This window comes from Antennarius striatus, chromosome 4 (genome assembly GCF_040054535.1).
Source record: "Antennarius striatus isolate MH-2024 chromosome 4, ASM4005453v1, whole genome shotgun sequence".
NCBI classification, from domain to species: Eukaryota; Metazoa; Chordata; class Actinopteri; order Lophiiformes; family Antennariidae; genus Antennarius; species Antennarius striatus.
The window spans coordinates 24,829,574-24,852,815 of record NC_090779.1 but is presented as its reverse complement, the minus strand read 5'-3'; the positions used below and the strand labels follow the sequence as shown (position 1 = coordinate 24,852,815).

Sequence of the window (23,242 nt, the reverse complement as noted above, 5' to 3'; positions counted from 1 at the left end):
CGTAACCAAGAGCCCCCGGTGTCACATTCATGTCCCGACCCAGCGCTGCAGGTTCTGGATCGAAACTGTGTCTCGCAGTAACGAGGCCCGGGGGGGGCCGTGTCCCCTCCGCGTTGTCTGGAGTCTAGAAAGAGGGGGTTATGGAGCCCTGAGCCAGAACCGGCTGACCTTTTACTGCTTTCATGAGCAAGAAATGTTTTGTAAGTGGGAAGAGACGTTGCTGCCGCCAGGCGAAGAACGTTTCGATGAGGTCAGGTTTGTAGGAAATAACAGCAAAAAAAGTTTTTGTGAAGAAGAACCTGTAATGTGATAAACAGTAAAATATCAGCAGTATTTTTTCTATCATGAACGTGACGTAACGTCTCCTAGCAGACTGAACCAACAGGATTCAGACACTATTTATGGAATAAATGAGAACCGAAGAACTTCTCTGGGATCTTCACCGAGAAAAAGGCCTCGGACGTGAACTTCCTGTTGGACGTGAACTTCCTGTTGGACGTGAACTTCCTGTTGGACGTGAACTTCCTGTTGGACGTGAACTTCCTGTTGGACGTGAACTTCCTGTTGGACGTGAACTTCCTGTTGGACGTGAACCTCCTGTTGGACGTGAACCTCCTGTTGGACGTGAACTTCCTGTTGGACTGACCGACCCCCCTGTCGGGTCCAGGAGGCTCGTAGACTCTGTCTGCAGCTCTCTCTCATCAAATTCCCTGAAAACCACAAAGAAACTAGTTAAGAAACCCAACTCAGTGATATGGGGGGGGGGGGGGTTCTAGCACTGCTCAGGGGGCCGTGCCAAATGTAGAGGAGGGCCACATCCGGCCCCCGGGCATCAGTTTGACCACTGCTCTACATGATCCACCAGTTCCAGGATGGATCGCTGTTACGACCCCGCTAGTTAGAAAGAGTTGTAACAAGAAGAAACCGATTTAAAGGGTTAACGTAAACATGTTTAATAAACCAGAGATTATCTTAATCCCTGAACAGGGTAAAGGTTTACAAAATTAACTGAAGGGCCAAAGGACGCTGCTCAAACAAAGGAGTAGAACCAAAGGAGGACCGCTGGATTCGTCTGTAAATTACAGGTGAAAACAAAACCTACAAAGTAATCTGATTACAGTTGGACTAAAACAGTGGTGAGCAGCCCCCCCCCCCCCAATGCTAATGCTAACACAATCCAGTGACTAACTCGGCCCACTCTTCACAATGTGCTCACAAGTTTGGTTCAAACATCTCCAGGAGCAAATGAGGCAGACCCCCCCCCTCTGAACAGCTGAAGACGATTTGAGGGCTCCGGCTCTGATTGAGGATCTGGGATTGGACAACACGCTGCACCAATCAGGAGCCGGGGATGGAACAGGTGGAGTGGGCGGAGCCAGGACTGAAGGGTGGTGAAGCCTTGAGAGGAGGGAACCAAACCCCCCCCACGTCACATTTAAATGACCCTAAGGCGGGGGTGTAGAACCACACGGCCTTCAGGGAGACGTCACGTCTGCTAGAAACAAACGTAGGAACGGATTTGAGGCTGGAAACACCCCCCTGCTGGGTGACGCTCATTCACACTAGTTCAATGTTCGGGACAGAAGACACACAGGTTTACCTTTGACCTCTCAGAACATGCACTCTGACCCCCACCTGGCTTGAAACCCCCCTGCTCTCAGCATCCACCTTCCTTTTAGACAGCTTTGAGGAGGGAGGGGGGGGGGTAACTAAATCCAACCTCCGCCCTGACTTCTAATCAACAATGAAACCAAAGCCCTCTCCCTGCGCTGCGTGACTTCCGCTACCGTTGCATTGTGGGGAATGTAGTGTTGGTGCGTACAAAACACCAGCTGTCGGATGCGGCTTGCGGGCCGGTTCTAATAGTAATTAAAAATCATCCCGCGGGCCATAAATAATTCATCACGGGCCGGATCTGTCCCGCGGGCCTTGACTTTGACATATGTGGTCTAACGGTTGGGATTCCTGGTTCTCACCCGGGTTCTAGCCTTTAAGCTAATTGTTATCTCAGCAACGCGTCGCGCTGACGTCACTCCAAACGTCACGCTGACCGTTCCAACCAGCACCACTCGTTCTGTTACTCTTTTTAATATCGTTGTTTTACAATAAATTAATTAATTAAACACTAAAACCTGTGGTAATTTTCCACAGTGAATCGTATTTAAACACAGTCGCACCTTCACCTCCTGCTTTCAGGGAGGGGCTGTATGAGGCACGTCATCGTGATGAAGAGCCAATCAGAGGCGGAGGAGGGCGGGCTGTAACGTCACGTGCCCACGTGTGTAAACACACATAATAACTTCATAGAAGCAGTTTTACACGCATCATTTAAAGCCTCTGGAGAACTGAAGCACTCTTGTTCTGCTGAGGGGTCGCTTCTGGTGTCGTCAGCCTCAAACGGCTCCGGGGGGGGCCGTTAATCCAGAGTTCAGGTTTAACAAGTCGGGTTAACTACTGTATATGTTGAGCCTCACAACGCGTCTCCAGAACAGGTTGTGTGTTTTCACAGTTTGGGTCGTAAAGATGCCGACTCGCAGAATCAATAAAGGTTCTGACGTCCTGCTGCCGGACCATGAAGGTCTGTTTTGTCCCGGAACCAATGAAGGATTTTATTCTAGGTTAACTTGAGATGACTCACATGGATTCTGGTGTGTGTGTTTGTGTGTGTGTGTGTGTGTTTGTGTGTGTGTGTGTGTTTCTGCATCGACACATCCCAACCGTTGTTTAGCGCCGCTGACTCCAGCTCATTTACAGTCCCCGTGAGTGCAGCCGACCAGAGGCGTTCCACATCCACCTGAAAGGCGTCTCAGATTGGACGAGGGGGGTCAACACAGAGGCGTCTGTGTGTCCTCCCCCCCCCCCCCCCCCCGCCTTCCACCTCAAATCATCCAAATATGAGCCGAGACAAACCGGAATTCTGCTGACACAGACGGTCCGGTGGGCTGAGTGAAACCAGACTGAGGCTTTTTTCCTCAGGGTGACAAATTTGAAGTGCTGAGTCAGCTGTTTCATCAGATGAACCGATGCAGTCACACACCCATTCACACACACACACACACACACACACACACACACATACAACGGCATCATTGACAGACGTGTGTGTATGTGGTGTGTTCCTGGATGAATCAAAACATGTGTGTTAATGTTAGCGAGTCACATGACCGAACCGGTCCAGCTCCTGGTTCCGACTGGATCGGTCTAAAATTAGACGCAACAGCATCAGATGATGGTTCTGAGACATACAAGATGTGTGTGTGTGTGTGTGTGTGTGTGTGTGTGTGTGTGTGTGTGTGTGTGTGTGTGTGTGTGTGTGTGTGTGTGTTTGTGTGGTTCCTCCTCATAAGGCCTTCTTTCAACCAGTCCTGGCTCACCATCTCTGCTATCCATGAAGGAAAGGTGTGTGTGTGTGAATGTGCGAATGTGTGTGTGTGTTAGTGTGTGTGTGTGTGTGTGTGTGTGTGTGTATGTGTGTGTGTGTGTGTGTGTTGGCAGCGTCTCCATAGAAGTGAATGACTGCTTTATAGCTGTAAATGTGTAAATGAGTGGATGTACAGTACGAACCACACCGACAGCGCTAATGAACATGTTGGATGCATCCATCCACCCATTCATCCATCCATCCATCCATCATCCATCCATCCATCCATCCATCCATCCATCTATCCATCCATCCATCCATCCATCATGCATGCATCCATCCATCCATGCATCATGCATCCATCCATCATGCATCCATCCATCCATCATGCATCCATCCATCATGCATCCATCCATCATGCATCCATCCATCATGCATCCATCCATCATGCATCCATCCATCATGCATCCATCCATCCATCATGCATCCATCCATCATGCATCCATCATCCATCACGCATCCATCCATCATGCATCCATCCATCCATATTCATCCATCCATTCATTCATCCATCCATCCATCCATCCATCCAGTCATCCATCCATCCATCTATCCATCCATCCATCCATCCATCCACCATCCATCCATCCATCCATCCATCCATCCACCATCCACCATCCATCATCCATCCATCCATCATGCATCCATCCAGCCATCCATCCATCCATCCATTCGTCCATCATGCATCCCTCCATTCATCCATCCATCCATCCTCCTGTCATCCATCTTATCCGTCTTGCGGGTCACGGATATAAAAGGCGGGGTACACCCCAGCTGCGACGCCAGCTCATAGCAGGGCCACACAAAACACAAACAGCCACTCACGTGGGTGGGTGGTATGGGTGTGACCAGTTCACCTGAGAGGCTTATGTTTGGAGGTGGAAATAAGTCGGACTACCTGGAGAGACCCCAGAAAGCAAACTCCACCAAGAAAGGAATCGAACCCAGAACCTTCTTGCCGTGAGGTGACAGTCCTACCCAAAGATTATGACCACAGCAGACATGCAGCTGTTTTCACCTTTGAATGTGATCATGTGAGATTCACAACTAGAGTCTGAAGTGCGAAACTTCAGCAAAATTTTGTACAAAAATCAGTTGTGGTTTTGGGAAAAATGCAAAAATGTCAGAAAGTAAACGGTAGAGGGGGAGGAGGAGAGAAACGGGTGAACCCGCTCACCTTAACTACCCTTCATCACGCTCTTCATGCATGGAAACTACATGAAGGAAAGTTTCCTGTTTCTTTTTAAACATATATTTGGGTTTAAGTCTAAATTTATCGGCGTACACGTCCCAACAAGCCCGCCTCTATAGCGGCTATGCTAATTAGCTGCTGCACACATTCAAACCTGTTTCCTGTGATGTGAAGGTGACCCATAGACAAACACATGTTTCTCAGAATGGAACACGACCATCAGCGACGTTTTTCTTTAAATGCGTTACATAATTTAAAGCATTTTTTATTTAAAAAAAAAAAAAAAGCGTTTTGAATTCAGGATCGGTGGTGAGAGCGAAGATGAAGAGGAGGAGGAGGAGGAGGGAGAGGTGGTGGCTGGTTTTTTTTGGTGAACACTACTCCCTTGTGCCAAAGCACAGACTGACTTCTCATGCCCCGTTGCATGATGGGACGGCGAGGGGCTCCACCTTTTTTTTGACGGCGTGCCAGGTTCACATCAGGCACACGGGGCCTTCTGGGAAGTAGAGTCTATGTGAGGCGCGTCTCATGGCGGCGAGCAGCGTGTGGTTCCTGCAGGAGGTGCTAAATAACTTCACCCCATGAAACCTAAAGCCTTTATGGGCCGCATTCCATTAATGACAGAAATCTGATTCACATTTGTTAATATGTGTGTGTTTACATGTTGTTTTAATGCCTCACCAGCTGCTTCACAGGAATCCATTCATCATAAATAATCTGTGTGTACATGTGTGTGTGTGTGTGTGTGTGTGTGTGTGTGTGCGTGTGTGCGTGTTTCAGTGGCTGAATGCTGCTGGTGTTGCAGCGCACACACACACACACACACACACACACACACACACACACACACACACACACACACACACACACACAGACATACAATACATATACATGTGCATGTACACAGGTACACACAGGTTTATTAGCTATTCTACTCATTTGGTTTCCTACCGGTCCCATATGGTCTAGCGGTTAGGATTCCTGGTTTTCACCCAGGCGGCCCGGGTTCGACTCCCGGTATGGGAAGCATTTATGTTACCGGCCTTAATTGACGTTGAATCACAGCTTTGATTTCCTAATAAGAACACAAAGTCTTTCCTCCTGAGTCTGACTCGTTGTCCCGTTCGTGCAATTCTTCAAACCGGTGATTTAAAGTCGTATTTTTCGATCTAGTCAGGAGGTCGCTGCTGTGATGTTCAATATTGACCTCTAGATGGCAGTAAATTTAATATTTAAAATTTAAAGCGAGTTAAAAAAGATTAAAAAACGTGTAAAAGGACGGAAGTTTGCGCCAGTGGTATTAATTAATTAATTAATTAATTAAATAAAGGATTCAGATTTAACTGTTATCTGTGGAACAAACCTCCCTCTATCGTCCGCTGGTGTGGGTGGCTGCAGTTCTCAGCATCCGTCGCTAGATGGCGGTACTGACGCAGCATTAAATAAAACTTGGTTTAAAAAAAAAAAAAAAAAGAAAAGGTGAAGAAAAGGCAGGAAGCGAACAGCGGCCGTCAGGCGGATCAGCCGCGATGACCGGGACGCCGACTTCAGCGAGCGTCACAACCTAAACCACAGTTCACAGCCCCGATCCGAGTCCGGTGGAGCCGGGGGACACCGGGATGTCCGCGGCCGACTGACCACCGCTGCTTTACCGCCGGTAAGTCACGCTTTTCCCCCCTCGGTGGAGGAAAGTTGTGTCCGGGCGGATGGACACCAGCAGGCGACCCCGTCTTTGTCTCCCAGCGCGGAGGCTCCAGTCCGGAATGGGACGCAGTTTGTTCGGTTTGAGTCCCGGTTTGAGGTGTTCTGTCCCCGTTAAACCTCCATCAGACTCAGCGCTGATGAATCAGTTTCCTGTCAGAACCTCCTGAGAACCCAAACACTTTGACTTTAACCTTCTTTTTGTCTGAATATGAACACGATAGTTTCTGATTCTGGGATCTGAGACGTAAAATACATCATAAATATACATCATAAATATATATATATATAATAAATAATAGATAATAAATCACTAATAATTATAAATAATATAAGTAAATTATGTTTGAAAACTGAGCCGCTTTTTTTTCCTCTTTATGTTCCAAAGAATGACTCCAAGGATAATAAAAAATATTCATTATGAGTGTTTGGTGTACAAAATTATCTAAATGAATTTGAATTGAATGAATATAGTGAATGTATTTTCATTCAATTCAACCTGAGATGATCTGACAAAAAGATGTGGAACAGAACGACTTTTATTTTGAAGGAGACAGAATAAAACACCAAAAAAAAAAAGTGACTTCAAAACCACTAAATTGGTAGAAAATCTGACTCTGTTGTTTCTCAGGCCTGTGGGTCTGTGAGAACCAGCTGATCGAGACCTAAAGACCACCACCAACACAAACATTGTAGTGTAGTGTAAATAAAGGAGCTGTGGTGTGTGTGTGTGTGTGTGTGTGTGTGTGTGTGTGTGTGTGTGTGTGTGTGTGTGTGTGTGTGTGTGTGTATACATGCAATGACTTCATGTTATCTGCAGTGAGAGAAGAACTGATGCTTTATGAGGATTTGTTCTAATTGCATTCCATTTTGACCCAGAAAACCCAGTAATGTAAATTATATTAAATATTATTAATAGTAATAAACAGTTTGATAAATTCCTCCATCGTTTTCTAATTTCTCGTCTTATCTTAGAGGATTGGAGCCTATGACCTTCTTCTTCTCCTCGCTGGTTGTAAACACGACTCTGGGCTTCCTGTCTGACGGTTTCAAAGGTTAAAAGCTTTTTATTGGAGGCGTTTTATTCCACAGATGACAGCTGGGGACTTTTTTTAATCAGGCGATTCATTTAATCAAGGAGAGCAGACTTTTTTTTGTTTTTGTTTTATGATGATGAAACTGGGAGGCGGGAGCGTTTCAGTGAAGGTTTGTTGGGTTAAACAAACGATAAGTCGTCAGTGACTTCATCACAGATTAAAAATGACGTCTCAGATTATCAGGAAATTGATAGGAAACTCAAGAAAAAGCCACCTCGGGTCGGGGTTCGACCTGTGGTTTTATTTTAAGTTTTATTTTGTGGGACCTTGTGACGTCTCATTTGAACCATCAGAGGTGTGGAGTCGAACAAATGGAGACCCAGGAATGTTATTCCCCTTTCATCCCGTCGCTGAGCTCTGTGTTGAAAGTTATTTTAATCTGTCAGGTCACATGTTTTAGCTTCTGGTTGGGATTAGACTGTGTGTGTGATGATCTGCCGACAGGTGTTTCTGGGGTCGCGTCCTTGGTGTCAAAACAATAGAGGAAACATTACATCGCCGGCGGAAGTTATTCAGTTTGGATTTGACTCTGTTCCTGTTCCGCGACCCCCAACCGGTGACAGGCCGCCGGTTCGGGGTCGTGCGATGACGGGTTATCTTTGGCCCACGCCTTGTGTTTCTGCGTCCTTGCAGGAGAGGCCTCGTGTTTTTTTCCGAGTCTATATATGAACCTGAAATTCCTGACAGGAAGCAGGAAGAACTCGTCCACCAGGAGGAGCGTCTGGTACCCAAAGATACCTCCTGGCAGCCGTCCACCAGCCGCCTGCACGCCGCGTGGTGCGTGGTGATACGATACGCCTCTCTGGATGCTTTTCCCCTTCAGTCAGCGCTTTGGCGTTGGGGTGGAGGGGTCAGGGCGGCGCTGGCGTCACGCCGAGACGATGACAGCGAGCAGAGCCGCGGCTGTTTGTGTTCAAACATGACAGACAGGATTTCTTTTTTTGGGCCGGCCTTCAGTTCACACCTCGCTTTGTCTCAAGTTACGAGGGAATTACATAACAAGTGTGTTTTGGTGTCGGACACACACACACACACACACACACTCATAAATCTGCGATATTTGATTAGTTGTGGTTGTGAATGTGATTCCGTCACGTACGTGTTTTTATTTCTCGCCTGTATCTCAAGGTCGTTTCAAGGAAACGTGCTGAAACACACCGAAGGACAAAGTTTGTTCTTCTTATCTGGAGGAGTGTCCTGATAATTTAGTCCACACTGTTCTCCAGCAGTGCAGGTGGCCTAAATTCAGAGACAGCAGGAGCTGAAAACTATTTCTTGGAGGTAAAGAATATTTGTTGTCGCCGCTTCCTGCGGACGATGAACTTTGACCGCCGTTGTCGTGGTGACCCTGAATTCAGCGTCTCTCTTTGTTCCGCTTCCCTAAAAATCAAAAATACCCCCCCCCCACACACACACACACAGTTTAGTTCAGGGAGGAAGTTGAGCTACAGGAAGCGTCTGGCGTCGCGTCACGCTAGTTTCTGATTGGACGGGAAGCGTTTTGTTCACTCTGTTTGTTTCTCGTTCTTCTTCTTCACAGGTCGAAGAGGGCGGCGCTGACCGTGGAGTATCTCCTGGGGGAGGAAGGCGGCCTGGAGCATGTTATCTCCTGAATCCAGAACTCCTCTGTCCTGACAGTTTTTCTAACGTTACACCTGCTATCAGCCCCCGCCCAGACACTCCGGCTACACCTGGACTTTACAATCCAGGGCGCCGGGCGTCTCCAGGAGGGGGGGGGGGTAGGGGCGTGGCGCTGATAACCGCTTGACGAGCCATGTCTCAGCGGCGCCGGCGATGATGTCCGACCCCAGCGACGGACCGGCGGCAGGAGGAGGGGGACGGCGGCGGGATCGGAGGGACCTTCCTCGCTTCGTGCTCGGCTGGGAGGACGACGAGCGCGACGCCATGAGGAGCGAGATCTGTGGAGACGAGCGAATGGAGGAGGACGACGACCAATCGGTGAGCGGCGGGTGCAAAGTTTGAGGCACAGGAGATACGACCTGTCGTTGGTTTAATATCAGTATGGGGGGGGTTCAGAAACGTTTAAATTAACGTAAATAATAAGATAAACCGATCACCTTTTTAGGTCCACATGTCTCAAACCTGATGAGATATAATCACAAAACAGAAAAACAACATTTTCAGGGAGCCAGAGGCACAAAAACGTGCAGGTCAAGGTAGAATGTTGAGTTCAGGGGGGTCAAACAAGCTAGTTTCGTGCGAGGCGTCCATTTGTGATCGGGATAAAACTGGATTTAATACAGGAAACCTCCTTCCCCAGCCGCCGGAGCGACAGATCGTGGTGGGAATCTGCGCCATGACCAAGAAGTCCAAGTCGAAGCCGATGACTCAGATCCTGGAGCGCCTCTGCAAGTTCGACTACATCGACGTGGTCGTCTTCCCCGAGGAGGTGATCCTGGAGGAGCCGGTGGAGCGCTGGCCGCTGTGCGACTGCCTCATCTCCTTCCACTCCAAAGGTGAGCGAGGGGGCGGAGCTAGAGGAGTTTTTTTATTATATTTTTTTTACGTTAGGGGCTCCAGGTGTAACCGGTTCTTTCCATGTTTCCCAGGTTTCCCTCTGGACAAAGCCGTGGCGTACGCCGAGCTGAGGAACCCTCTGCTCATCAACGACCTGAACATGCAGTATTTCATCCAGGACAGGTGGAGTCTGATGACACACACACACACACACACACACACACACACACACACACACACACACACACACACACACACACACACACACACACACACACACATTCATGGATGTGTTTGTTTTGCGCTCAGGAGAGAGGTGTACCGGATTTTGCGTGAGGAGGGCATCGACCTTCCTCGCTACGCCGTTCTGAACCGAGACCCGGACCACCCTGAAGGTGCGTTCCGTTTGTTGTGTTGTTTTTTTTCCTGGCAGGCTCCGCCCTCTTCACACCTGACCTCTGACCCCATGCAGAATGCAGCCTGGTGGAGGGGGAGGACCACGTGGAGGTGAACGGGGAGGTGTTCCCCAAACCCTTCGTGGAGAAACCCGTGTGTGCCGAGGACCACAACGTCTACATCTACTACCCCACCTCCGCTGGGGGGGGCAGCCAGAGGCTCTTCAGGAAGGTAGAAGACGCTGCTAATAAAGTTGATTCAAACTGGATTCGCCTTTATTATTGTAGAGAATGAAACAGTCTCAGTCTGACCCCCCCCGTGCTGCAGATCGGGAGCCGCAGCAGCGTTTACTCCCCTGAGAGCAGCGTGAGGAAGACGGGGTCCTACATTTACGAGGAGTTCATGCCCACCGACGGCACCGACGTGAAGGTAGCGTTCGCAGATGATTGGTTGGTTGGTTCTGACGTGTCACGCGTCACCGGTGGGCGTGTCCTTCCCCAGGTTTACACCGTGGGTCCGGACTACGCTCACGCTGAAGCCCGTAAATCCCCCGCCCTAGACGGGAAGGTGGAGCGGGACAGCGAGGGGAAGGAGATCCGCTACCCGGTCATGTTGACCTCCATGGAGAAGCTGGTGGCCCGTAAGGTCTGCATGGCCTTCAAGGTACGAAACGCCCCCCCACCCCCAGGAAAGTAGTTCCAGCATGGAAACGTCTTCCCTCCGTGTGTTTGTACAGCAAACGGTGTGCGGCTTCGACCTGCTGCGGGCCAACGGACACTCCTTCGTCTGCGACGTCAACGGCTTCAGCTTCGTCAAGAACTCCATGAAATACTACGACGACTGCGCCAAAGTCCTGGGGTGGGTCCCTGTGTGTGTGTGTGTGGGGGGGGCTGGGTTTTGGTTCACAACGCATTTGCTTTTCCGTCTCTCCAGGAATCTGGTGATGCGGGAGTTGGCCCCCCAGTTCCACATCCCCTGGTCCATCCCCATGGAAGCCGAAGACATCCCCATCGTCCCGACGACCTCAGGAAGCATGTACGCCCCCCCCCCCCACCTGAGGAGGATATCAGTGTGTTGTCTGTTTGTTCTCCTGGAAGTGAACTCTGTGGCGTCCTCTCCTCTGCCCCACCCCCCACCCCTCCCGCCCCCCCTACAGGATGGAGCTGCGCTGCGTCATCGCCATCATTCGCCACGGCGACCGCACCCCCAAGCAGAAGATGAAGATGGAAGTCAGACATCCTCTGTGAGTGTTTTTACAAACGTTACTACGGCAGCGGCATCCATCCGGTCGACGCCCACCTTTGGTCGACGCCCACCTTTGGTCGACGCCCACCTCCGGTTTTCTCCTGTCCCACAGATTCTTCGAGCTGTTCGAGAAATGCGGCGGCTACAAATCAGGAAAACTGAAGCTGAAGAAACCAAAGCAGCTGCAGGTGAGTGACGTAACCCCGCCCGTTCTGGCGTGTCCTCGCCCCCCCACCCCCACCCCCGCCCGCCGCCGCACCAGGATGACGTGGGGACCCCCGTGTTTCCAGGAGGTGCTGGACATCGCCCGCCTGCTGCTGGCGGAGCTGGGTCAGCACAACGACTGCGAGATCGAGGAGAAGAAATCCAAACTGGAGCAGCTGAAGACCGTCCTGGAGATGTGAGTGACGCCCGGCGTTCAAGCCCCGCCCCTTCAGAGAACACGTGACGTCATCCATGCCATCATCACCCCTCCCCCCTCCTCTTGATATAGCATTTTCTGCGCTTTAAGGTGCACCTAAACACCTTTAATGTCCTCAGGAACCACAGTGCGCCTTAAAGTGTAGAAAATACTGTCCTCTCACCCTCCCTCCAGGCTCCGCCCACTCCCCCTCATGCTGACGGACACGTTTGGCGGTGGTCCGTCTCTAACTCTCTGCTTCTCTCTTCTCTCCTGCTCCTCGTCCCTCGTTCCGCCTCTGAAAGGGAGTCCAGCTTGACTGACACTCAGTACGCTCTCCTCTCCGTCAAGGATGAGTCTCCACCTCCTGCCGTTCATCCCGGCGGTGAACACAACGTTAGGAACACGTTAGGAACACGTTAGGAACACGTTAGCCCGACGGGGTTATTCATTCAGGGCAAAGATCGATAAGGATTACAGTTTGATTGATGATCAGAAGGTGTTCCTGATGTTTTGTCCACTCGGCTGCATCATGAATTAACACACATTCATTTCCAGCCCTTAACACCACACACACACACACACACACACACACACGCATGCTTCAGAACACACATCTGTCAGGAGGAAGCTTCTCCCACTAGAAGCCGCTTTGAACGAAGCTTCGTTTGATTCCCACTGAAGCACAAACGGAAGCTGTTGGTGTTTGTGTGTGAGTGGAAAGAGTAACGCGTTTGTTTAAATCAGTTTGGAGAGGTTCGAGTTGTGTGTGTGTGTGTGTGTGTGTGTGTGTGTGTGTGTGTGTCGGATCCGTCCTCGTCTTCATCTTCAGCTTCTTTTGGGATGAAACGGAATCTCGACTCCGACGGTTTTTTAAAATTTAAACCAGACGTCTGATGATGGTTTAAATTCTTCTGTGTGTGTGTGTGTGTGTCCAAACGGTCCACATGAGTGTGTGTGTGTGTGTGTGTGTGTGTGTCTAAAGTGTGTTCTCTCCCCAGGTACGGTCATTTCTCAGGCATCAACAGGAAGGTCCAGCTGACCTACCTGCGTAACGGCCAACCGAAGGCCTCCAGCGAGGAAGAAGGTACCAGTCCGCTTCAAGATGCTTTAAAACCAAGTTGTTGTTGTTGTTGTTGTTGTTTTTTAATTAAAAAATAATAATTAAAATGAATTATTATTAATATTAATAATTATAAATTATTATAATAATTAAATAATTAATAAATAATAATTAGTAATTTAAAAAATTAAAATAAGACCACTTCCTGTTTCCCAGACTCCAAGCGGGACGGCCCGTCTCTGCTGCTGGTGCTGAAGTGGGGGGGCGAGCTGACGCCGGCGGGGCGGGTCCAGGCGGAGGAGCTGGGCCGGGCGTTCCGCTGCATGTACCCCGGAGGACAAGGTACCGGCTGGGCGCCGGGGGGCGGGGCTAACGGGGTTAGTAGACACGTCGTGTCATAACACACAGTAGCGTGTGTCGTGTCGTGTAGCGCTGCACGATACTGGTTACCATAGAAACTGATTTTATTTCATCACCATGTGAAAATAATGTTGGGATTTTCACCAGATGCATGAAGTGTGTTTAAACTCGTCCGTCCTGAAGGTCACCTAAAGGTCGTTTCACCACGGTGAGCGTGATGGCCCCGCCTTAGATTGCGATAGACCCCGCCCACATCTGCTCCACCATCAACGAGCGACGTCTGCGTCCCGGAAACTGGCGCCGTTTGCGGTGTGACGCCCTTCAGGCGTTCAGTCAGTCTCCAAACCCACCTGTCACACGGACGACCTGATTGGTCGATCCTTCTTCACAGACACGCCTCTCTCCCTCCCAGTGTTCTCACCTCTCCTCTCCCCCCCTCCCCCCCCCCTCCTCGTGTGGTGAACTCCAGCCGGTAAACGCCGGGCCCCCGGCGGCGAGTCCCCCGTCGACTCCGGTAAGAGACGGGCTTCAGTTTGCTGACCCCCCCCCCCCCCAAAAAAAGTTGAGTTGCTGTGGATTTGCTCGTGCCGTCCTGGGATGTGTTTCCGTGGCGACGGATGTTGTTTGTGCGGATCCGAGGCGGCTGCCGTCTGGTGCTGTGAGCTAACGCTGATCGTCCCGCACTAATCCGACTGCAGTTTGGGTTTGTTTCCCTCATGCATTCTTGAGATGTTTGGAATGCGGCCGGGTTTAATCCAGGAGGGATTAGAACCCGATCGGAGTCTAATCCAGGAGGGATTAGAACCCGATCGGAGTCCAAACGGGTCCTGGAGCGTTGCATCGGAACCTGCATGTAGCATCAGTGTGATCTGATTGGGTCCTCAGCTCGTTCTGATCCGACGTGTCATCTCAGAAGGCCAAGCCGTTTACCCATCATGCCTCTCTCCAGGTGACTACGCCGGCTTTCCGGGCTGTGGCCTCCTGCGCCTGCACAGCACCTACCGCCACGACCTGAAGATCTACGCCTCCGACGAGGGCCGCGTGCAGATGACCGCCGCTGCGTTCGCAAAGGTAGAAAACACATCGGGTTTCCTCTGAACGCGTTTCTGAATTTGGAGAATGTCAGAGGAGCAGAAAGCAGCGCATTCTGGGATGCGCTTCAAGAAAAATTTGTGCATCCCAAAAGTAATAACAGAATTTACGGTAGAAGCGTATGCAAGGATTGACTTCAGCCAATAGTACAATATAAAAACCAAGCAAACTGTTAATTATAATGTCTTTATTAATAACGACATCATAACTGTTTAAGTAAAAAAAATAAAAGAGTAAAATTATATATTAGTTTTATCAAAAAAGCCTGGTAGTCAATAAAAAAACTGTTTTATTAATAAATAAAGATGTAATACAGTTTATTTTTCACTTTTACTTTTCACTCAATAGTTTTCTTTGCCTTTAATTCATATTTTCTCCTGTGGACGCTGGATCAAGCTGACAGAACCTTCACACACATGTAGTAATACCTGTAGTAATATCTGCAGTAATATCTGCAGTAATATCTGCAGTAATATCTGCAGTAATATCTGCAGTAATATCTGCAGTAATATCTGTAATAATACCTGTAGTAATATCTGTAGTAATATCTGTAGTAATATCTGCAGTAATATCTGTAGTAATACCTGTAGTAATATCTGTAGTAATACCTGTAGTAATACCTGTAGTAATATCTGTAGTAATATCTGCAGTAATATCTGTAGTAATATCTGTAGTAATACCTGTAGTAATACCTGTAGTAATATCTGTAGTAATATCTGTAATAATATCTGTCATAATATCTGTAGTAATACCTGTAGTAATATCTGTAGTAATACCTGTAGTAATATCTGTCATAATATCTGTAGTAATACCTGTAGTAATATCTGTAGTAATACCTGTAGTAATATCTGCAGTAATATCTGTAGTTATATCTGTAGTAATAACTGTAGTAATACCTGTAGTAATATCTGTAATAATATCTGTAGTAATAACTGTAGTAATACCTGTAGTAATATCTGCAGTAATATCTGCAGTAATATCTGTAGTAATAACTGTAGTAATAACTGTAGTAATACCTGTAATAATATCTGTAATAATATCGTGACATTTTCTTGAACTTTTTTTTTTTTTTTTTATTCAACAAATCTCTCTTTGTCTCTCGCTTTATCCAATTTTTGCATCTTTTTTGGAGGCGTGGTGATAATCAATCAGTCAATCAATCAATCAACCTTTATTCATACAGCGCTTAATGACACCAGCAGACGTTCCAAAGCGTTTTGACAGACAAACCCAACAGAACTCTTCTTGTTCTCTGGGGGGTCGAACTAACTTCTCTCTCACACAGTGTGTAAAACGCACAGACGTCGTGTCGCCGTTTGGTCGATATTAATAAGGCAGAATGACGCAGGTGAGTCTCGTGACGAGATCAATACGTAACGGAGATTGACAGGTTCAGAATTTAAGTGGAGAAACGGACAAATTGTCCCAGGGAGACACTCGGTGTGGCGATCGTGCGTCCCCGTCAATAAAATGTGCGTCAAAGACGTGAGGACGCAAACAAGGAACACTGGAACAGGAGCTGGTTTCTCCGCAGGGTCTCCTGGCGCTGGAGGGGGAGTTAACCCCCATCTTGGTGCAGATGGTGAAGAGCGCCAACATGAACGGCCTGCTGGACAGCGACAGCGACTCCCTGACCGACTGCCAGCAGAAGGTGAAGACCAGGCTGCACGAGATCATGCAGAAGGACCTGGACTTCACGCAGGAGGACCACCAGAAGGTGTGAGGAAGTCGTCGCGCCTCCAGCTGTTTCCTGTTGGCGTCTTGACGTTCTGGTTTCACCTCAGTTGACGCCGACCGGCAGCCCATCGCTGGAGAACTCCATGAAGGTCATCCAGAACCCGGTGAGAACCTGCGACAAGGTCTACGCCCTCATCCAGAGCCTCACCTCGCAGATCCGCAAGCGGCTGGAGGACCCCAAGTCTGCAGGTAGAACCGGAACCCGATCGGCGTGGAGGCGTTCCGAAGGCGACCAATCACGTCCTCTCCTCCTCAGACCTGCAGCTGTACCACAGCGAGACGCTGGAGCTGATGCTGCAGCGCTGGTCCAAGCTGGAGAGAGACTTCCGCATGAAGAGCGGACGCTACGACATCAGCAAGATCCCCGACATCTACGACTGCATCAAGTACGACACGCAGCACAACGCCTCGCTGGCGCTGGAGGACACGCGCGAGCTGTTCCGGCTGTCGCGCGCTCTGGCCGACATCGTCATCCCGCAGGTTGGAGAGCGTTCCCGAACACGTGCTTCCTGTTTCTCTCGGTGTTCCAACGGCGATTCCTGTCGTCAGGAGTACGGCATCAGCAAGGCGGAGAAGCTGGACATCGCCCAGGCGTACTGCGTCCCGCTGATGAAGAAGATCCAGCTGGACCTGCAGAGGACGCACGAGGACGAGGCGGTGAACAAGCTCCACCCCCTGTGAGATCACACGCACACACACACACACACGTTGACGTGGTGACTGAACCCCCTCCCCCCCCAGGTACTCCCGCGGCGTCATGTCTCCCGGCCGTCACGTCCGGACGCGTCTGTACTTCACCAGCGAGAGCCACGTCCACTCGCTGCTCAGCGTCTTCCGCTACGGGGGCCTGCTGGACGTAAGCCCCGCCCACCACTTCCTGTTTCCTGTACAAACGTTTCCTGTGTTGCGTTTGAAAGCCTTTTTTTCATTGGTCAGGAGGAGAAGGACTGGCAGTGGAGGCAGGCGATGGACTACCTGAGCGCCGTCACGGAGCTCAACTACATGACGCAGATCGTCATCATGCTGTACGAGGACAACGACAAGGTGAGGGCGGCGCCCCCCAGCGGCGACTCCTTGGCATTGCATTTAACGTTTGATTCTTTTACTCCAGGAGCCGACGTCAGAGGAGCGTTTCCACGTGGAGCTCCACTTCAGTCCGGGGGTGAAGGGCTGCGAGGACGAGGACAACGCCCCCCTCGGCTGTGGCTTCCGCCCGGCGTCCTCTGAGGTGTGTCTCCTGCTTTCCTGTCCGACGCGGTCGCGTCTGAAACGTGCAAACGTGTCCCCATCGTCTCCTTCGTCCAATCAGAATCAAGACAAGAAGCCCAACCAGGGCAGCCTGGAGGACCTGACCCAGGACCAGCCCGACCAGGCGCTTCCTGTCTCTGAGCCAATCAGCATCCAGCGACGGTCGCCCATGATCCGCAGCCGCAAGGCGGGCTCCATGGAGGTACGGCGTCAGGGAGGGTCAGGGCTCTGATTTAGAGTGGGTGGGGGTGTTGTGTTAATTAACCCCTTTGTCTCCGTGGCTCCGCCCAGGTGCTCTCTGAGACTCCGCCCACTCTGCCCTGCAAAGGCTGCACCTCCCACCGGCTGTTCCACTCCTGCTCACGCCAGTCCCCCGAGATCAAACCCACCATCGGGCTAGGTGGGCACCCCCCCGTGTGTGTGTGTGTGTGTGTGTGTGTGTGTGTGTGTGTGTGTGTGTGTGTGTGTGTGTGTGTGTGTGTGTGTGTGTGTGTGTGTGTGTTAGCTCACCACCTCTCCCTTCATCCTGGTTTCTACCTCATGTGAATCATCACGTGATCCTGGATCTGTTCTTCACCCCCGGTGGTGATCCAATATTAACATGGAACGAATTAGTGGCTCATTCAGTCTAATACACACACACACACACACACACACACACACACACACACACACACACACACACACACACGGCTCCAGTTTGTTCTGAATAATGGCATGCAGTGTAACAATCATTAACCCCCCCCCATGCAGGCTCTCTCTGCTCGGGCCTCTTCAGCGCCTCCGCCCTGGGGGTGTCCTGTAGCGCCCCCAACCTGCTGGACTACGTCCGCACACACCACCCCCACCTGCACCGAAAGCCCCCCCTGTCGCCCGGCAGCCTGCCGTGTCAGGTGGGCATGTTTGGTACGTTCACTCCGCCCCCCCCCCCCCCACCAGACGCTTCTTCCTCTGCTTTTTTTTTTTTTTGCTTTTGATTTTTTTAGACTTTATTTGTCTTTTTAATTTAATCACGGCTCCTTTGTTTCCTCCAATCACGCGGCTGGAGCCACACCTGCATGGCCGGGGGGCTGATTTGACAGCAGGGGGCGATGCTGATGCATGCGGCCCGTTGGCTCGTGGGGGAAGCGATGTGTTGAATGCCCCCCACTCCTCTCTCTCTGTGCATGTGGGTATGCAGCTCCCACCGTATTCTCGGAAATTTTTAGTCCACGATCAGCGGTAAACATTTTTGTTTTTGCGTCCAGATTCGTCTTTTAATTTTTCCAAAAATTACGTTGAGAAGCAGCTTGCTGTTTGGAACGCACCCCATATTCCCCCCTTTTAATGCAGCTGAAGTCAGAGGACGATTAGACGTACGAGGCGTCGCTCTGATCGGAGGCCCCGCCCCCCACACTGATGATGTCAGCGATCGTCCTCCAATCACCTTCTCCTGAACGGGTTCTAAAGGGAAACGCGACTCGTGACGTAAAACCTTCACTAATAAAGGAGATAAACAAAACCTCCAGAAGGTTTCGTTTCTCACGCTTTTGTCGAGTTTGCATGAGTTTATTCCGTCATTCATTCATAATTTATTCATAATTTATTCATAATTTATTCATAATTTATTTTCATGTTGTCAAAATGAAAAAGTTTGTGTGACATTTTAGTGTCCTTAAGCTTATTTTGGACATCTGGAATCTTAAGCTGGAACTGGAGGGCCGGTGTAGCCCGCTGCCGCCTCGTGTCGCCGTCGCCCTCCGGTGGTGAGATGAGGAACTGAAGGATGAAGCCATTTGCTCTTGGTTATAAGATAATAATATCCCTTCAGCCAATCAGAGCCGAGCGTCGGCTATCAATCTGATATCTTTGGGCGGAGCCTAGCGACTCATTCCCTCCTGTAGCCTTTTATGTATGCTAAGCTAAGCTAACACGCTACCCCTGCTAGCTTTTATATGTGCCGTCCACGCAACGACTTTTCACGACGCTTAAAAACTGGAAACAAACTCAACAACAGCTCAGGTGATGAAGAAATAAAGGTCGCCGGTTAGGGTCAAAGGTCACCCCCGCCCCGGCACGTCGTCCAGTCCATCGTCCGCTCCTCATCTCCTCCTGGTTTCCTCCTCTTCATCCAGACGCGACTCTTTTCCGTGCCGTCAGACAGACGGGTTCTGAACCAGGCAGGCAGACAGGCGGGAACCAGCCGACCAGTAACACCAGTTACTCTCTTATCTCCTCAGAGCTGCTCTCAATGCCGGCAGTAAAGAGGTTTTCTGTGTCGTTTGCCAGGCATCCGACCAACGGTACGTCTGCATTTCTTCACGTTTATTTAGTTTTTTTAACTTTTTTTTTAATCTTGCATGAGCATTTTTTTTTTTTTTTTTTTTTTTAAAGGGAAAGCACTTCTTTGGGTTTTGTTGACCACACGCCGTCCATGTTGTGTTGTTTCTGGCTGCCACCTCTAACCCCAGCTGCTCTGCCTGCCGCCGTTTCCTTCCATCCTGCTTTTTTTCAACAGGGTTAGAAACATCTGAACACGCAGACGATGTTTCGCCTTCGTCTGTTTCTGTTCGTTTCTTCAGTTTGGGGTTTAGCGTTTCCAGGGTAGCCTCAAACGGCGTCATGCAAGTATTTCAGCTTCAAATAGTTTGAGATAGTTTGAGAAACATCGACCCCTCTGACAAGAGGAAAAAGAAAAAGAAGAAGGAGGAAGTTTCAGACCTGAAATCTTTTGTCAGACAGGAAGTGAAGCCAACCGGTAGTGAATTAAACTTCCTGTCCGCAGGTAAACGGAAGTTTGGCAGTCGGAGAACAGACAGAAGTTCTGTTCTCAGAATCAGGCCGACTGCTGCGTCTCCCACAGATCCTCTAAATTACTTTTCCTTGAGCGTCGAGGTCGTCTCCTCCTTTTTAATTTTTAATTTTTATTCTGCTCATGAAGGGATGATTCAGTCTGGAGCGCTTCTTGACCTTGTGTGTGACCTTAATAAAGAAATTGATCAGGATGTAATAAGCTACCAGGGTTCTGCAGATATAATTGATCGTATTCATGCGTGTTGAGATCCGGAGGCTGTTTTTACATCAGGAACAGATTTTCTGGGAACCTTTGGCTGGAAGAACTTTTTACTATTTTTGGAACGTCTTCCTCTCCTCTTGTCTCATCTCTTTAAAACTCCTGTTTTCTGTTTTTACTTCACATGGAGGGAATAGAAAACCTCCCGGATCATCAGCGATCCTCCGACCTCTGCTTCACCCTGTCCTGATCCGATCTCTGCCCATCGCCTCCGGGCGTTCTGTGCTTCATTCCTGGGACGGCGCCGTCCCGTCCCGATAAAACCAGAGTTAACTCTTTAGACGGAGCCGGCGTGGTCGTATTGTCCATTAAATCCTTTAATCGTTTTATCTCTGAAGGAGGACAAACAGTTTATTCTGAACACAGGAAGCGTCTCATCAGAATTTCCTGCTGTTGAAATCTTGATCTCGTCTGTGGCGCCCCCTTGTGGACAGATCTGACCCTACAGGTCATTTTTATCTTGCTGCAGACATTTGAGTTTACTTTCTGCACATAAATGATCCAGAAACTTAAAAACGTAACTTCTGTCACTGAATAAAACGAGCCGCTCACGTCGAACCCGAGGCCGAATTAACCAATCAAAACGCGGCTTTGAGAGAAAGGCGGGAACCAGCATGCACAGAGAGAGAGAGAGAACCGCGGCGACGCCGCCGTCCCATCAGCCCTACAGCGGTGTGTGTTTATGCCCGCCCCCCCTCTGCGCTGCAGGCTTCGAAGGCTGTTCCATGGTTCCGTCCATCCACCCCCTGGAGACGCTGCACAACTCGCTGTCGCTGAAGCAGGTGGATGAGTTCCTGAACGCCGTGTGTGAGAGCAGCAGCGAGGCCCACGCCAAGACCATGAGAGGTGGGCGGAGCCGCCATCGGGGGGGGGGGGGGTTTAGCCGTCCTGACTGACCGCTGATTGGACGTCTTCTCCGCAGCGCTGTCCTGCCTGTTTGACTCCCACAGCCAGACGTCTCTCTACACCCCCCATCAGCCGCTGTCCTCCTCCGGGTCTGAGACGTCCCTCCGGCCGCCGAGCCGGCCGCTGTGGCGTGAGTGTTTTAACGGGGGGGGGGGGCCCTCTTCAGCTTGGCCCCGCCCCCTCAGCTGATCCAGAGCCAATCAGAAACAGGAATCTGACGCCGTTGCTTCCTGACGTTTTCCTCGTGTTTCTGCTCGTTTTGCAGACGGCAGCGTCCCGTCCAGTGCCGTGTCCAGCGCCGGCCCCTCCTCCCCCCTCACCGAGAGCGCCGCCCTCAATTTCAGCTTCAGTGAGTAAGCGGAGCGTCGGGAAAACGCAAGGGTTTCTGGGTATCTGAGGGCCCAACTCCCTCCCTGGAGACGCCTGTCTGTCCTCTGGTTCACGTTCACCAAACCTCTGGTGGGCAGAACCCGGAGCGCCTGACGCCAACGGACCAGCTGCTCCTCCTCCTCTTCATCCTCCTCCTCCTCCTCCTCCTCCTCAGTGCCTTCACTTTAATTGTGATGCTGTTTATTCCAAAGCAACATCAGTGCCTGCTGATTATTTATTCTGAATAGTTTTCTCCACATGCGTAGTTTTCTGCCAACCAGCCCTGGTTCTGGTTCCGGTTCTGGTTCCAGTTCTGTTTCCATTGCCGCTTCTGGTTCTGTTTCCAATTTTGATTCCGATTCTGGTTCCAGTTCTGGTTCCAGTTCCAATTCGGTTCTGGTTCTGGTTCTGTTTATTACTGAGTCACCAGCGGTTCATTCACATTTTTTTCCCGCTGCAGCTGAATGAATTTTCCAGACGTGCGACCGATGCTTCGTTTTCTGTCAAACTCGACGGAACGATCTGAGATTTTTGTCTCAGAAAATGGATTCAGATTCCTGAATTCTGTCGAATCCCGACTGAAAACATAAATTTCACTGCTGAGGATGAAATATTTGATGCATAAATATTTTTATAACAGAGTTCTGTTCACAGCAGCAGTGGAATATCATGAAATATTTGGACTCGCTCTGTTTTTAGTGACGTAGAAAAGAATTCAGGCTGATCTCAGGTAAAAATAGAATTTAAATTTAAATCACCAAAGAATTCTTTAGTGTGTTTCTGTCGGACTCTGAACTCCAGACGGACAGACGTAGAACAAACCGATGTTTTAGTGTTTTCATTTTGTACCTGAAGGCTTTGATTTTAGTTCAGTATTTATGTGAATATTTAAGGTTTTTGTTCCAGAACGAAGTGAAGATTTCATTTGTGAAACATTTCAGTTTGAAATGGAAGAAAATAAAAATCCATGAAACAAAAAAAAAAAAGTCCCTTCAGTTTATCACGAAAAGTGTGTGTTTGGGTGTGTGTTGCTTTGTGTGTGTGTGTGTGTGTGTTTGTGTGTGTGTGTGTGTGTGTGTTTGTACTTCCGTGTGTGTTTGGGTGTGTGTTGCTTTTTGTGTGTGTGTTTTAATGTGTTCTGTGTGTTTCTGTCTGTGTATCTTTGTGTGTTTATGTTGCAGTGTGTGTGTGTGTGTGTGTGTGTGTGTGTGTGTGTGTGTGTGTGTGTGTGTGTGTGTTTTATTAATGTCTGACAGTCCAGACACATAATCCTGTTATTGCCCCATAAACAAAGCTCCTTGTCATTCCTCCTCCTCCTCCTCACCTCCTCCTCCTCCTCGTCTCTTTCTGCTCCTCTTCCCTCCCCCTTTCTTTAATCTCTTTTTTTCTTTCTCTTCTCTTTTTCTATTTTCTCCTTTTCAGTGCTCCCTTCACTCCTCACTCTTTTCATTCCCTTCATCCTTCCCCCCTCTCACCCTTTCACCT

The 23,242-nt window shown here is 49.6% G+C and overlaps 1 protein-coding gene and 1 non-coding gene across 9 annotated transcripts; both read left to right on the top strand.

The window, feature by feature from the left end:
* Positions 1-5,567: 5,567 nt before the first annotated feature.
* trnae-uuc (transfer RNA glutamic acid (anticodon UUC)) lies at positions 5,568-5,639 on the top strand. The gene has a single exon. It is a non-coding gene; the product is annotated as a tRNA-Glu (tRNA).
* Positions 5,640-6,101: 462 nt separating this feature from the next.
* On the top strand, positions 6,102-22,729 carry ppip5k1b (diphosphoinositol pentakisphosphate kinase 1b). 8 transcript variants are annotated; one of them, XM_068312234.1, is made up of 29 exons: positions 6,102-6,270; positions 8,952-9,370; positions 9,693-9,888; positions 9,982-10,072; positions 10,199-10,284; positions 10,362-10,516; positions 10,613-10,714; positions 10,787-10,948; positions 11,022-11,143; positions 11,219-11,320; positions 11,442-11,528; positions 11,643-11,718; positions 11,821-11,930; positions 12,932-13,017; positions 13,210-13,335; positions 14,303-14,424; positions 15,980-16,162; positions 16,230-16,371; positions 16,439-16,662; positions 16,732-16,859; positions 16,924-17,038; positions 17,119-17,226; positions 17,294-17,410; positions 17,492-17,632; positions 17,722-17,830; positions 18,184-18,336; positions 21,191-21,328; positions 21,405-21,518; positions 21,654-22,729. In XM_068312234.1, exons 2-29 carry the CDS (start codon positions 9,206-9,208, stop codon positions 21,743-21,745), a joined length of 3,552 nt encoding a protein of 1,183 aa, XP_068168335.1. In that variant the 5' UTR covers positions 6,102-6,270; positions 8,952-9,205; the 3' UTR covers positions 21,746-22,729. The 8 variants fall into 8 exon arrangements, 7 of the variants coding, with proteins under 7 accessions (XP_068168335.1, XP_068168337.1, XP_068168333.1 ...); XM_068312236.1 differs by lacking the exon at positions 18,184-18,336; XM_068312232.1 differs by having other exon boundaries at positions 17,294-17,632.
* The last annotated feature ends 513 nt before the right edge of the window (positions 22,730-23,242 follow it).

Bases quoted from the DNA above. Each gene is read 5' to 3' on its own strand.
- ppip5k1b (XM_068312231.1), top strand. From the start codon at position 9,206: ATGATGTCCGACCCCAGCGACGGACCGGCGGCAGGAGGAGGGGGACGG. The intron at 14,425-15,979 runs GTAGAAAACACA...GTTTCTCCGCAG, and splicing joins CCGCCGCTGCGTTCGCAAAG to GGTCTCCTGGCGCTGGAGGG. The intron at 16,163-16,229 runs GTGTGAGGAAGT...GTTTCACCTCAG, and splicing joins CGCAGGAGGACCACCAGAAG to TTGACGCCGACCGGCAGCCC.